General features: G+C 47.7%; 1 protein-coding gene across 1 annotated transcript in view; it reads right to left on the bottom strand.

Moving 5' to 3' along the window:
* CACNA2D3 (calcium voltage-gated channel auxiliary subunit alpha2delta 3) overlaps positions 1–15,713 on the bottom strand; it is an 857,341-nt gene that overhangs the window by 194,377 nt on the left and 647,251 nt on the right. The window contains exon 17 of the mRNA XM_047096680.1: positions 12,692–12,766. Coding sequence (XP_046952636.1) covers positions 12,692–12,766 — 75 coding nt within the window. The remainder of the gene's footprint in view (positions 1–12,691; positions 12,767–15,713) is intronic.

Below are 15,713 nucleotides of genomic sequence, written 5' to 3'. Positions count from 1 at the left end.
GAAAAGCCTAACAACACTCAAACAGCTCAGTTAAGGCTCCTCTGAGATACAGATGGTTCTGTTTTCCTATTTTAAGGAGGAGCAAACTTTCCGGGAATTTACAGTTATGAAAGCTTTAATGCTTGCTTCGCAGGCGCTCTCCATGCTGGTCTGCCTGCTATTGTCTGGGCAGTTAACATTTTAATTAATAACTCCCTCCCGGCAACAGGCTGCTGCAGACAGAGGAGGTGAGGGCTTCCCTCTGCCTTGAGCTTCCACTTCCTGTGTATTCCTACCCCCGTTGAGATGGTCCTTTAAATTATATAAAGATGTGCATCACATGCAGAAAAGCAATTGATCAATTGATGACACTGGGTAATGATAGAAGCCAGCTCTCCCATCTCAGACTCACAATATGGCTAGGGTTTGCATTCCTGAGCGGGGGGCTAGTAGCTAGCAGCTGAGGCTCATTTCCCCCACGAGGGGAAGGAGGTGCAGACAAATCTATAGGAATTTTTAAGAGATCATTATTCAACACATTGCATGTAATTACATTTTGATGAGCTTTTTATTGCTAATTCATCATCCAAGATGGGGCACTCTAGATATGAAATTAATCTAGTAAAACAAAGGTCAGAGTGTGTCCAGTGTAAAGAAAGGCTTTGTCCTCATCAAATCCTTTTGCCAAACAATAAAGCAGCTGAGAATGTTATCTCTAAACCAAATTCCTTTCGCCTACCCTTGATTAGTAATAGCACAAAGCCAAGGCTCCCTGGTACTTCTAAGCACAAACGTGGATTCTCCAAGTGAGCTGGTGTGATGTGAATTCATGTGCAGGAGCCCGAAATATAATGGAAAATGTGTCTGATGGCATCGTGTTAATGCAAAAGGCCATGGGGGCACACGCATAACTGCATTCGAAGCTCTAGTCTACAGCAAATCAATTTTTCCCAAGAAATAGCAGTCCACTGGTATCCTGGCTTGAGTTCTCTCTGAAGCGGTCCCAGAGCCCTGGATTCAAGGGCAAGGTTTTTTACTTGGGAGGAGTTCTCAGGAAATACCTGTAGGGATGCGGCAAAGTGGCCCAGAGACAGAGACGGGCAGGTGGCCAACACAAGGCACATCATCAAGCACATGAGCACTGTGGGCACCCAGAGCTGAATCCCATGGCCAGGCTCTGGGAGCTGCTGTTGAGGAGCCTTCTCGAGAGAGCCCACCTGTGAGGGGCGGGGGGAGGGGGGGTGCTCACCAGTCTCTGGTGGGGGGTATGCTAACTCCCTGGCACATCTGGCTTGCTGCCTCAGAGGAGTGCACCCCGAAAGCCAGAGGAAGTCTTCAGCCAGGTGCTGGCAGCAGGAAGCCAGGCTGGCATGTGTGGACATGGCAGTAACTGAGGGGACATGAGCAGAGTATTAAAGGCAAGTGCTTCACTGAGCTTCTTCCCAAGTAGGACCCTATCACTCCCCAGTGACCCAGTCACTCCCCCTTGTGCTTTGGAAGTCTGTCCTAAATCCACCCAAAGATTCCAGACTCCGACACACTCAACACGCCACACCTCAGCGTCTTTGCTGACACTCTTCCCTCAGCCTGAAAGAGCCTCCAACATCTCTGCACAGTGATTCTCTTTCCTCCCTCAGGGGCTCAGTGTAACAAGCCATTCCCAGGAAGGGCTCTCCCCGACCATCCAACCAAGGGAGGTGCCTCTCCCTACTTTCTGTTTTCTCAGATCCTTGTTTCTTTCGGAGAGTTTATCCAAAATGTGTAGTACTTTTTATTTATTTGTTTACTTATGAAGTTTAAAAAATGTCCATGAGATTGTAAATGGGTAACGAAGGGGAATTACGTCTGTCTCATTTTATCACTAGATCCCCAGCCTCTAATAGAGTGCGTCCAATGAATACAGGCCAGATGAGGGAGGAATGGGAGGGAGGTGGGGGAAGAAGAGAGGGCAGGGAGGGAGGGAGGAAAAGAAAAGAGAGAAGAAAGGAAGGAAGGGAAGGACCCAGAGAGAGAGGAAAGGAGGAGGGAGGAGGAGGGTGGGAAGAGCGGGGGAGGGCGGGAGGAAAGATTCACCACTCCAGCAGTGCAAGAATGAGCTCGTTATGCATCTGGTGTCTAAGGGCCCTTTGCTGCTCCCAGCTGTGCTGGACTGGATCACAGACTGTGACCTCGGGCTTATAGGCTGCAAACCGGCTCCCCGCGGCCTTTTCCAGCCACCCCTTCCCTTCCACAGCTAGACACCAAGTCCTTTTATAAATTCCACTTCTTGTCAATATTTTCACCCTGGTGCCTAATAATATAGTGTGTCACCAGTTTCCTTGATGTGAGTCTTCTCTCCCCACTTATTTACCATTGCATCTCTTCTGCGAGGTACCTCACGGGGCCGTGCATATACAAGGGTGAATAAAACACAATGTGATCAGCATTCAGGTTGCTGGCCGTGCAGATGCAGCGAGGGGCGGATGTGTGCAGATATTTCTATAATGTAGTGCTGAGACCAAACTCAAAGGCCTATGCAAGAAGCCTGGTTGGACAGGGAGAGACCTCTTTGGGGAGGGTGGCGGGGGGCAGGGGTGCATACTGTGGGTTCCCTGAGAGCTGAGGCCAGGCCACACCCAGCAGAGGCTCCCAGACTTGGTGATTTCACTGCTGTAGCAGCTAGGCTGCTGTTGCTGTAAGCAACAGATACCCATTCTTTTTCTTTTTTCTGATTTTTTTTTTAACATTTATTTTTGAGAGAGAGAGACAGAGAGAGAGTGGGGGAGGGGCAGAGAGGGAGAGAGACACAGATTCTAAAGCAGGCTCCAGGCTCTGAGCTGTCAGCACAGAGCCCAATGCGGGGCTCGAACTCACGGATCGTGAGATCATGACCTGAGCCAAAGTCAGATGCTTCACCGACTGAGGCACCCAGGAGCCCCACCAGATACCAATTCTTAATCACTTGGGTAAAAGGGAAATTTACCAGAAGGTATAGGGAAGCTCTTTGCTCCCACTGCATTGAGAGATAAATACATAAATGAATATGAATGAATGAATGAACAAGGAACTGACAGAGTCTCTTGTTCTTCTTTTTCCTTCTCCTTCCAACCTTCCTCCTTCCTTCTTTGGCAGAGTAAAGACTTAAGAAAAACAAACCTTCAGTCTACCCTTACCTTTGTATCAGTGGGGCCCCAGCAGGAAGCACATGGCATAGTCACGCTGGCTAATTAAGGAAGGTTTAATAAAGAGGCTATTGTAACGGTGTGGGCAGGGTGTGGGAAACTAGAAGAAATGATGCAGTCCCCCGAAGCCAGCAGTAGTGGGGACCCTTCTCCCACTCTTCCTGAAGGGACAGAGGAAAGGGCACCGTTCACGTCCTGAGAGAGAAAGCCACAGAGACAGGGAGGCAAATGTGACTTTAGATTGGGTGCGGCCAGTCCCGGGGCCACAGGGCTGAATGTGCACTCCGACCCCACCCGCCTGTCTCTACCTCTAGTGGGTGCCCCCCAGGAGCCAAACCCCAGCCGCTGCCCAGCGCAAAAGAGCCCCCGCTGAGTTCAGTTCAGGGCAGTGTACGGGGCCGACCGGAGGGCAGAGGCAAAGGGGGAAAGTGTCTGTAGGAGTGCCGGGAGGCTCTCCAGCCCAACTTGCGTTCTGTGAGGGATCCTTATAACGCTGCTTCACAATTAATTTTACGAAAAATGACCAGGCACATGTCATTGTCCATAGTCATCCTTTGGTTTTCCCCTGAAGACTGACCCAAATTTGCTGTCTGACCGACGGTCCTTGGCCTAGGCATCAGTTATTCCCTTTGAGATGGGTACCACCGTCATGCGGGGCAGTATGAGGACTTAAGAAGGCAAAACACACAGAGGTGCTCAGCCCAGAGCCAGGGTCCTGACCCGCTAAGTAACAGCTGCATCGTTGCCACCAGGTCCCTGTCTGCTCAACCCCATCTACGCCCTGAGTGTCCAAACACACACCCAGCACAGAACTTGGGGGCCCAGAGCCTGTTGAGTCCTTGAGGTCTGCACAGCAGAGGGCAGCTCCCAGCCCACAGAAATTCTGGCACCCCACGACCTGGCATAACCCCCAGGTTCTCTCCAGGTAGAAGCATCCCCCACTCGCGGCACTTCTTCCACTCAAGGGTCCAGACCAGGGCAGTTCAAACAGTGCCCTCAACAATTTCATCAAGAGGAAAGCCATGCAGGGCTCTGTTTTCTCTTTGGCCAAATGATGTATCTCAAAACGAATAGGCTTGCTTGCTACACGGGGGTCACACAGCCTCGTTCGTTTTTTCTCAGAGAACACACTCCTCTGAGCAGATACACTCACTAGGCAACCCTTAATGCTTTCTTTTAAACTAAACGGGATAGATTCAGCCCAGGAAGCCGGAGTCCCTGGGCTGCGCTCTGAGAATGTGCCGCTGGCAGGGACGCCATCCACGAGGGGACCCGGCACAAGGCGGTGCCCGGGCGCCACCTACTGGGGAGTCTCCTTCAGTTCATCTGCTGCCTGAGCGGAGGGCGAGGAGGCTGAGAAGGAATTCCGGCACTTGGGAGAAAGGTTTGTTAGGCTAGGCCCCCACTTCAAACACCCTCACAGGCGACTGCATGGTTCTGAGACCAGAGAAGTCGTGTGTCTGGCCAGGCCTGAGGACAGCGGTCCTGGGGAGGGTGTGGGGTCCCAGGCTGAGTGGGGTAAAAATGTCCCCTCAGGTGGACTGTGGATACAGTTGATGTGCATGCCACCTCCTCTGGGAAGCCCTCCTGCATTTCAGGGCACCTTTCCTTGAGAAAAGCAGACACTCCCACTGTGAGCTCATAGCTCTTCTTGGCTTTCTCATTGTCGGGGAACTCTTGCTTTGTGCAGTGAGCTTCTGTGGGCAGAGATACCCTTTTACCTATTTCTAGGCCCCTACTAGCTAGCACGGTGCTTGACTCTAGGAACATCTGATGAAAGCTTGCGGGCAAGCAGGAGGGCAGAAGGAAGGACAGAAAGAGCAGAGGGCCTGACCAATCACGTGTAATTCAATTTCTGTGCCTGATGCAGGAAGGACTCGAGAAATGTCTGATGGGTGAGTATGTGGTATCTGCACTTTTCACTGATCGTGGGAAACTGGTACCCAGACATGTAATCACCAACATCATTCAAACACCATCAAAGTGACTCAACAAATAGTTACTGACCATCTTTTCCATGCAGCAGAAAAATCCCAGGAACCCACAGGGACAGTAGGGGAAAAGCTGAACACATCAACCTTTCCCACAAGTGATTAGTGATCTAAAGAAACTATAGCAGGAGACACGATGGAAAGGTGATGAAGGAAGGGTGTGGCTCCTCTGGTCCAGGAGCAGGGGTGACATCTAGATGAGGCCTGGAAGGTGAGAATAAGCCCAAACAACCACGAGTGTATTTGGGATGAGATTCCAGGTAGAGAGAAGAGCGGGAACAAGGGTTCAGAGCAGGAAGGAGCTTGGGGTGTTGGAGGAGCGGACAAAAGGGCCAGAGTGTGGCCAGAACACAGGTGAGCACCGTGGGAAGCCACACAAGCTCAGGCAGAATGGGGAGGTGGAGTGAGATCTGGCAGAGTGCTGCGGTCACAGCCAGGAGTTAGGGTTTTACACTGCATGCCAATCTGAAGCCCTCCCATGACTGATGTCTCTGAAAGCAGCCTCTGACGTGCAGAGTGAATAATGCCACAGTGAGCAGGCGGTGGGGACGGGCAAAACCAGGTGCCCAGAGTGGAGCAGAAAGGGGACAGAAGCCCTCTGGGAGAGACAGAACGAACGGTGGCCTGACCAGGGGGTACAGAGAGAAGGGGGAGGGCTTGGAGCACATTTTGGAGCCAGATCCGACAGCATGTGAGGGGGGATGGCGTGGGGAGGCCACACCCACACCCATTGAACTAAAAAGAACCCGGAGCATTTGCACTGAGTAGGTGTGGCTGGGCAGAAGAAATGAAGGAAAATGCACTGAGGTGTTCTGGTATAAGGATTATCCACAACAATAAAACCAGGAGATGCGTGGGATGGGAGTCAGCCCTTGCATAACCGAAGATCTACACAAAGATAGAGAGATCACATTGGAACTCCGCATGAACGTTTTTCGGAATGATACAGAATCTCTTCACATGGTCCACTGCTCGCGCTAGATCAGGTGGATCTGGACAGGGGTTCTAATATTACCCCCAACTTTTAAGCTCCTATTAAACTGGTGTTTAATATGCACCGTCTCCTTAGCATTCCACATATATTTACATGTGCCTGTAGGAATGTCCCCTTGATTCTTTAGGAAAGGGCTGCAGTACAAGAATGTTTCTATTTATTAGCACATCCACATGTTGATCCACGGATTCAATGACCTTCTGCAAGGGCCCATCTATTTGTGCAATGGCAAAAGGACAAAGAAAAACGAACTGCCCAGGTGGCCACAAGAACAAAGCAGCAGGATCAACATCGAGAGTGGGACAGTCAAGGGGTGACCCAAGGGAAAGGCTGGTGAGATCAGACAGACCTCGGGCTGTGGACAGCGGGTGCCTAGGACAGCAGCACTGAATCCCAGAGAGCATGGAAAGCTTCTGTCATCGGTTGGGAAGACGACATGGCTATCTGCACAATTTGGGCTCCTTCAAGGTGACAGAACAACAGAAATGGTTGGGGCATCTGAGTATTCTGATTTAGAAAATCTGACAGCTCAGGCTCAGCCACTACGGCTCGCACCCCCCGCCCACTGGCCTGTGCTTCACAGTTCGGTTTAGGAAGTCTGCATGGCTTAGGAGTGAACTCACGCGGCTGCAACTGCCAGAGCGGCATGGCCAAAGCCAGGAGCCCATCTGCCCTGGCCACCAACCTCATGCTCCTGAGTTCTGAACAACTCCCTGCTTCCACTCTGCAGCTTGGGAGGGAGGGGCTGAGGCCACAGGGGAGGGGGCTAACTGGCCGTCCACTGTTTGCACAGACCCCCAGGATGGAAGAGCCATAGGAGATGGTGGTGGTAGTGAGTTTGTTCCAACCCACCTGCAGGAAAGGGGAGGATCTACCATCCATTTTGTGTAGAAGGGACCAAAATGTCTGGTCATACTCCAGACCTGTGCTGTCCCATACGGTAGCTTCGAGTCACACGTGGCTCTGGAGCACCTGAAATGTGGCTCGTCTACATGAGATGCTCTGAGAGTGTACAATGCACATCAGATTTCAAACACTAGCATGAAAAACAATGGAAAATAAAACCTTAATAATTTTTTATGGATTATCTATGGAAACTATAAGATTTCAGATATACCGGGCTGACTAAAACATGTTCTTAAACTTAATTTCACCTGTTTCTCTTTTGCTGTTTTAGATGTGGCCAGTGGAAATTTTCAAATTCCATAAGAAGCTTCTGTTTGTGGCTTGCATTATATTTTTACTACACAGTTGTAGTCTAGACAGATTCTAACTATAATCGTCCAAAGATGAACATGTTATTCATCCATGTGGCCTCCTGGTCACTGCCACCTTCCAACCGCTCTGTCTCCCATTTCCTAAAGATCCAACCAATGGAGAATTCAGCACATGTGACTTGATCTGGGCTAGGGCTCCTGGTTCTGGAACTTTCTAGTCACCTTACCACTTTATCATTGGGGCCTCAGCTTCCTGTCTGTCACATGGGGATATCTGCCTTCCCCACAGAGAACTGGAGCTCCTCAGCCTGGCACGTACAGTTACCTGCAGTCTGACTCCAGGCTGCCTTCTCTATACACCTGCCCAGGATCGTCCCCACAGACACCCTCCCTGTGAGCCTCTGGGCCTTTCCACAGCACCTACTCCTCAGTTTCCTATCAAATTAATTAATGATTGAAAGCTTTAGCACATATAGAACACTTACTAGAACAATAATAGACATCAACGAATGTTAGAAAAACCCACTAAAACCCAACAACAACGATAACAAACACACAAGAATGCACTTTTTCCTAGGAGTGTCTATAGTTACTCACCCACCCAGAGTATACAATCTTATCCATCCTTTTAGATTTTTGAGTTCCTGGAGGCGGGACATGTTTTTGTAACCACCCCAAGCAGCTTGCTCGGGCCTAGAACTTAGTGGATGCCTGCAAACACCGAAGGAACGGATGAGGGTTTCTCTCCGTCATTCCCACCTCCCGTCCCACCCACCACAACACCTAGTGGCTGATGCGATTGGCAAATTTTCTTACAGAATAGAAACGCTCTAGCATCTTTCCCCTTCTCCTGGGCTCACAGACCCAGAGCAAACAGCTTTTGGCAGATGTCAACATGGTCTCCATGGAAAGGAGTCCTAAATTTTGCGTGCCCCAGGCTTCTCTGTGGAGCCCTGCCTGTGCTGTGGCTGCTGGAAAGGAGCCTTATTTGTGTTCTTTTGGTGGTTTGACCAGGTCCACATTCCAGGCCTCCTTGGGGAAGGAAATCAACTCAGTTGACCCTTTCGTCTAAAATGTAGGGGCAGATGGATCGCTAAAATCTCAACAAAAATCAGGTCATGTCAAAGGTGGCACCTTCTCAATTTTATTCCCCTCAATGCCCTGTTGGGCAAGAGAAAAAGAGATATAGTCAGGGTTCCACATTAAAAAAATCCACAAATATTTGGAAAATAAAGCACAAGAAAACTAAATCTAATGTTTATTTATTTTTGAAAGAGAGAGACGGAGAGAGAGAGAGAGCAGGAGAGGGGCAGAGAGAGAGGGAGTCACAGAATATGAAGCAGGCTCCAGGCTCTGAGCTGTTAGCACAGAGCCCAACAAGGGGCATAAACCCACAAACCATGAGATCATGACCTGTGCCGAAGTCAGATGCTCAACCGATTTGAGCCCACCCAGGTGCCCCAAGAAAACTAAATCTAACAGCAACTCTGCTTTGAAAATATTTTTAACCTGAATGTTAAAGAGTGGTAAAGATCCAGAAAAAAACTTCCAGATGTCTAAGAACTACTCAAACAGCATTCCCCAAGGTCTAACTTGAGTCCGTCTTGCTGTGGTGTTGGCCCACTCCCCACCCAGAGGGACCTGAAGACAGACACAGCAGCCCCCACTGCCACATGGGACCCAGCACACCTGGCAGCAGGTAACATCTATTGCGTGAATGCCAGGCTATCAGAAATCACAAGGTGGTAGCAAGGATAGAGTGGCTGAGAAAAACTTGGAGAAAGACCAGGGAGAGCCCAGTTATCAACAGGAAAGTATTATTTTAGCAGTTTTGCCAATTAAACCAAAGCAAGTCTGCTGAGTGAAGGCTCCTATATCTGAGCTGTTTTTGGAGACGCTTCATGATTCACACCCAACTCACACAAGATTAAAGAAAATACTGGATAAAATCAAGCCGAGCATTAAGTTCAAGGGGAAGATTTTATTGGACAAATTAGAAAAATATTGGTATTGTGCTTCAGAGAAACCCACTTCTTTCCTCTGGCTACAGGGGCAGAAACAGCCCCCGTGGCAGATGGAGAGGGAATCGGAGTTATTTTAAGTGAGCTTGCGCCATCCTCCTGTGCTGGCCACAACCCCACGCTCACACCCACCGTGCTAATCTGGCAGCCTTGGCCAGAATCACGGAGAATGAATAAGGATTCGATTATGTGGCTGGGGTGGGGAGAGACGAGTCTGTTCCCTGCCCCAGCTAGCCAGGGTGGCTGCTGGCAGCTGGCTGTCCTTGGCCATGCGGGAGCAGTCTGAGCAGGGCAGGTGTATGGCCTGGTGCAGAGAGCAGGTTTCCAAGGCAAGCTCACAAGTTACGTTTTTCAGAAGGACCCAAAATAAGTGGCAACGAACAGTGGCTCTGTCCAGAGTCCCTACTCTGTGCTGAGTGGGCTGATGCTTAGAGAGAAGGTGGGAGAAAGTTTTCTGCTTCCTTTGTTGGGGTAAACAAAACTGAGACGGACAGGTCACTTGTTCATGCCAGAGCCAGTGGCATCCCATCCATGCAGACGGATGCCCAGCTAGCTTAGCTCTCATTTTGCACTTACCACAGCTCCTGGTATTATTTTTACTGCTACTTTAAAAACAAACCACCACGAACTTTAGTCTCCTCACCTGGTAGGGCTCACAGAGAACCTCATAGTAAGATTGTTGTCTACCTGCCTTCCGGAGCTGGCCTTGAAAACAGAGTCTGTGTGTGTGTGTGTGTGTGTGTGTGTGTGTGTGTGTGCGCGCGATCCCTCGCCAATGTTTCTCATGACAGTCTGAAGCAACTGAATAATCAAAAAGGGTCCTTTAGATCCTCCTAAGCATCCACCACCACCACATTCTCCCAATCTTTCTAGGAGCTGAGCACAGATCGATAGAGCCCATATAATATAAATAAGATGTGGGTATAACCATCACTGTCCCCACCATGTCCCAGGGCCAGCTTTGTCACCCAAGGCGTTTGCATGCATTATCCCATTTACTCTGACAACAAAGCTGTGACACATACATTATGGTTATGGCAGGATTACAAGAGAAGATGAAGCTCAGAGAGGCTGTGTGACTTAGTCCAAACCACACAGCTAGGATGTAGCAGGACAAGAGTCAAGGGGAACCTGAGAGTTGCTAAATTTGAGTTCCTCCCACTTCACTTTTGCCCAGGAAGAAAATGCAAAACTCGAGGCAGAGTCAACATCCACTAATCGATCACATTCAGATGGATGAGTTCAGATAATCCTCAACGGCTGGCATTACTCCAAACCTCTTCTAAGTATCCCAGGGCCTCAGGGTCAGAGATAGATAAATGGCTTGGCCATTCCTTATGTTCTCATCATGGATCAGTTGCAAAACCATTCATCTGGTTTGGATTTTCGCAAGTGAGATGCTGGGGCATTTGCTTGGGCCATCCTGCTTATGGGAACTTGACCTTGGCTATCACTTCTGGTGAAACCATTCAATACAGTGTCTCAGCAGTGACAAGAACAGAAATGATTTGTATCTGTGAGCATTTGCACTGTCACGGGCTGATCAGTGCTGACTGGTTGCCCTGCGTTTCTAAGAGCGTTTTGGCAGTGGCCACAGCTCTGGAAAGTGCATCAGATGTACTATTTGCAGGCAAACTGTTTGCTGCATGACCAGGGGATATAAAAGACCAGGAAGGCATTGTGAGTCAACTGTGCTTATGGGAGCTGCTCATTGCCATTGCTGCAGAGAGAGAGAAGTTACCTTGGTGACTTCTGACGTCTGGTTCCATTTCATCCCTTTTTAGAAAGCTGATAAATAGGAAGCCAATTCATTCACTGGCAGAGGATCCAGGTTTGATTGTTTTATTGACTCTGCCCCGCTCCAATTGGAATAAATAAGCACGAGGAGCCCATACTCAACCACAAACACGTAACTCCTACCACCCCAACAGACAGCCCTGAGTGGCTTGGAAATGGGTAACGGGCAAAGCATTTTAGACTTGGCTATATTTTAAATATCCTTAAATTAGTAAGTTTCCCAATCAGACTTTTCAGTAATTCTGAGTTCCATTTGGAATTAGCTGACCAGTTAATCCTTTTCTGATAAAAAGTTTGTTGAAATCATATTTAATTACTGAACTTATTACCATAAATCCCATCTTAAAGCATGCATATGGGATCCACATGATATGGCCAGAACTCCATTAATACCAGGGAGATTAGAGCAAAGTTGGATGATGATGCCATTCAAATATGAGCTCTTTCCAGACAATGATCCACGCGAGAAACAAATCGATCCCCGTGATGCTGCCCTGACAAACATTTGCATGGCAGGCAGTGCCGCTATCTGCTGAACACGATGAAAGAAAAAAAGGACGTGTGCAGTGGCTGGGTGCGAGCAAATGCATGTGTATGTTGTTGGAGAAAACCACCTACACCTTCTTATCTTTCAAAAGCAGAGTTTACAATATTGCCTTTTATGATTTTACATCTTTTGTAAAATTAGCTAAATACACTCAAACCCAAAGGGTTGCCCTTTCATCACGTTGCATCTGGTCCAGGGACAATGAACACACTCTTTGCCACTGCCCCTCCAGAGTCCACAGGGGCTACTGCCAATGGACTGGGGCCTCCCACCAGATGAGCCTGGCTGCCCTTCGGACTCCTCCTCAACACAATGCTCCAGGCAGCCTCTCCCCGGGGATTAGGGTGGACAACGACACCATGGGCTGTGCTGGATGAGGTCGGACCTCACTCACTTCAGAAAGAAAACGGTTCACACATCAGGTCACCAAACAATGCTACTGGATATGGCTTAGGCGGGGAATGGAAGAAAATCTCAACTGCTCCAATTAAACAAAAAAGGTATTGTTGAATACCTTCAACACAGGAGGCACTGAGCTTAGGCCATGTGATTTGGGGGCAAATCCCACCGTAATGAATTTCTAGGGATCCTGGGTCTAATTTGTTGTGTCCAATGTAACGTGCAGTAAGTGCATCTGGTTGGAGTGAGAGGGAACATTTGTTATATAAAGGGATCCATTATGATGGGGTTTGGGCTGTCCAGAGTTAAAACTTTTTCCATGTGTTGGCAGGTGTGAAATAAATAAATAAATGCACTTATTTATTTATATATAAAAGAATGATCATAAATATATTTATCCTACATTACTAATGTATTATGCGTCAAAAAAAACCTAGTTATAACCTATTAAAACAACCTTTAGGAGACCGTGCTACAAATTGAACTTTTAAGGTAAACACCACTGCAAAGTGTCATCACTGTAGAACTGAAGAAAATCTTTTAAAATCATAAGAGGAGAAACACAGAAATAGGTACTTCTCTTACCAGTGGTCTGAGTTCTGGATGCGTCAGGATATATCCATTATTTGTGATCGCAAAGGCATAACCGTGAATCCCTAACTGTAAGAAGTGAGAAAGAAACCTTCATTAGCTGGCTCCCTGGTGAATTCACAAAGCATAAAGCAGCCCGGCATTTAGTAATTTACAGCTTAAACTTGGCATTCATAACCCTTATCAGCACAATATTTCATTAAAATGAATGCAAGGCGCTGATCCTTGACATTTGGTAGAAATGAAGACCTGTCACAGGATAAGCTCAGCAAATAGCACAATTTAAAATGTCATATCCTCATGTTGGCATCCAAAGGCCTTACTTTGATTTATTTAAAACAAAAATAACTCCTTTTTTTTTTTTTTTTGTACAGAAAGTAGCTGACGTTTCTGGTAGGACCCTCTGTCGAAGCAAACAGAGTTTTATCAGCCTGGGTGTCTTCTGCCTCTTGATAAGGAAAGGAAAGAGGAGGCCCCATCTGATGCACATCTCGACTTGCTACAAGTCAACACCTATGGGGCCACCTCGAGCATGCCCCGAGGGAGTCCTCTTCCATAAATCTTCAGGGAGAAAGTGTCCCCACCAGCCTATCCAGGAGCCTGCCAACTCCTTTTACATCCTTTCGTCTTTAAGTTTCGAGGCTGCCAAGCTTTTCCATGCATGCTTCCATCGACACAAAGCCTGGGTAATTTTCTATGCAGAGCCTCACTTAATTTATGTTTTCTGACCAAATGGGACTATGAGAAATAGTTTGAGAGCAATGAAATGTTTTATTAGCTTTAAAAAGTATGTAATCAAATTTAACACTGCACTTATTTAAATAATAATCCCGGCTTTTTGACAATATTTCTATTACACAGTTGACTGCACCCATTGGCTACAATAAATTTACCTACAAATCATTCATGTATTAAAATGGCCCCTGGCATAAAACCCATACTGATCTCTCTCTCTGAAGAAAGAAAACGTAGCCCACTTTTGCCAGAGCAGTGAAAGGAGAGAGGAAAAAATATCCTCTATTTTTTTTTCCGACAAGTTATTTCATAGTTCTGAGCACTCATTGTTACCTTTCTTTCAAATTCTCTGCCGCTCACATTCTTGAATATGATACTATTAAACGATCCAGACAACACAGTTTACAAACCAGGAATGACCCTGTCTGCTTGTTAGCTTAACGTCAAGGTGATGTGGAATTAACTTCAGAGAATTTAACACCGACAATTAAAAGTTTCCCTTGCATTACATAAAGCAAATATGCACGTGGTAGTCAAGGGCAACAGACATTTTCTCCTGGAGTTACCTTGCACAGCAAGTCTTAATAAGATTCTACAAGACTTTAATGATAAAGTATATTTCATTATGCTGTGAAAGATAAACCAGAGATTTCCTACCCTTTGAGATGTATATTGTCCCTTTCATCTTGTCTCTTGGAAAAATGTCAGACACAGTCAACACTGCATTAATTACCATTATTATGTCTCAGTGTAATACAGACTGAAGGGGTCAAAAAGGACTCAGAGAGTTTGACTTTTTCCATTTAAAGGCAAAAGTGGTATTTGATGGGAAATTCAAATTCAAAATTCGACCAAACAAGTGGTATTTTATAGTCCACTAATACATTCAGTGCCTTCTAACGTACAATACTTTAGTTCTCGGTTTGCTTGTAAGAGGTGATACTCAGAAGAAGGTAGAACTCCTTGTATGTGCTCTCTTAACGCTCTTTACTTTTCTCGGATAGTATTAATCAAAATTACAATAATTATTTGTGAGGCTGATCGTAAGGAATCAAGACATCCGTCAAGCAAGACCTTTGATTATTTAACGCCTGCCTCCCTACCTGAATACAGGTTCCATGACGGCCAAGGTCAAACCATGTGCCAAACTGGTGGTTGGGATGGAGGGATGAGGAGGAGGGAAAGGAGAAAGAGGAAAAGGAGAAAGCAGGAAACAATGAAGGGAACTGACTGGAGCACAGATCACAGAGCCGACCTTCTCACCCAGGGCCCTCCCCCATCAACCAGCTGCTCTCTCTGCCTCCTCCTTGCCCGTGGGTGCCCATTTACCGGAATCTGCCTTTGCGGTGCCCATGCCTCCCACCGACATGCCACCAGAACAGAACTCCCTTCTCTACCATAGCCAGTGGCCTCCGGACTGCTGGCCATGCCCTAGAGAAAGCTCTCTTGAATCTTCCCAGTTGTAGGACCTGACCACACTCCCTCCCGACACTCTGTATTCCTCGCCCCATATACCCAGCTATCCTCCTTTTCATAGGATCCTCATCCTCTGACCACCCTCAAGCACTCTTTTCCCCACAAGTTTCCAACCCCAGGGCCCCTTGTCTGCTCCAACTGTGTGTTGGGCATCTCTACCTGGACATCCCCCAAGTACCTCAGAGTCACCCAGCCCAACACGGTGTTCTTTTCTGCTCCTCTCTGTGGGGGCACCACCCATCCACCTGGACTCCTAAGTTAGAAACTGGAGCATCAGCCTTAGACTTCTTTATTTCTTTCATCCCCAACTTCTTGATCCAAGTAATCACTAATTTTTCTTGTAGAAATTACTCATATTCAGGGCTGCTTCCCTACCCCACCATCCATGTAGGTTTAATGTGACAGACTTCCACAATGGTCCTAACTGTTCTTCCTGCCTCAAACAGAGGCCCCAACAAAGCCATGCTCCAGACTGCTCAAAGTCAAAAGTAACGCTGACCCTGTAGCTCCCCTGTGTAAAACCCACTAAGGACCTCTTGGGGCCGGGCCCCTACCTAAGTACCCATCTTTACCTCCTTCTACTCATTGCCTCTTAGGGCACATGGCACTGACAGTTTTCTCTTCCACCCACACCTTTGCTCGTACATGCCAGCTGTCCAGAGCACCTGTCCTTCTCATCTCCCCCAGCTAATGCTCACCCACGCTGTAAGCCCAACATCAGGATCATGTCCTATAAGAAGTCTCTCCTGACTCTCCCCATTGTACCCTCCTTTCCATACCATGTTTCCATAAACCCTGAGAATCT

This window comes from Lynx rufus, unplaced genomic scaffold (genome assembly GCF_022079265.1).
Source record: "Lynx rufus isolate CCGP_SWC_20201006 ecotype Redwood Valley unplaced genomic scaffold, mLynRuf1.p SCAF_4, whole genome shotgun sequence".
NCBI classification, from domain to species: Eukaryota; Metazoa; Chordata; class Mammalia; order Carnivora; family Felidae; genus Lynx; species Lynx rufus.
This window is presented reverse-complemented; position numbering and strand designations above follow the sequence as displayed.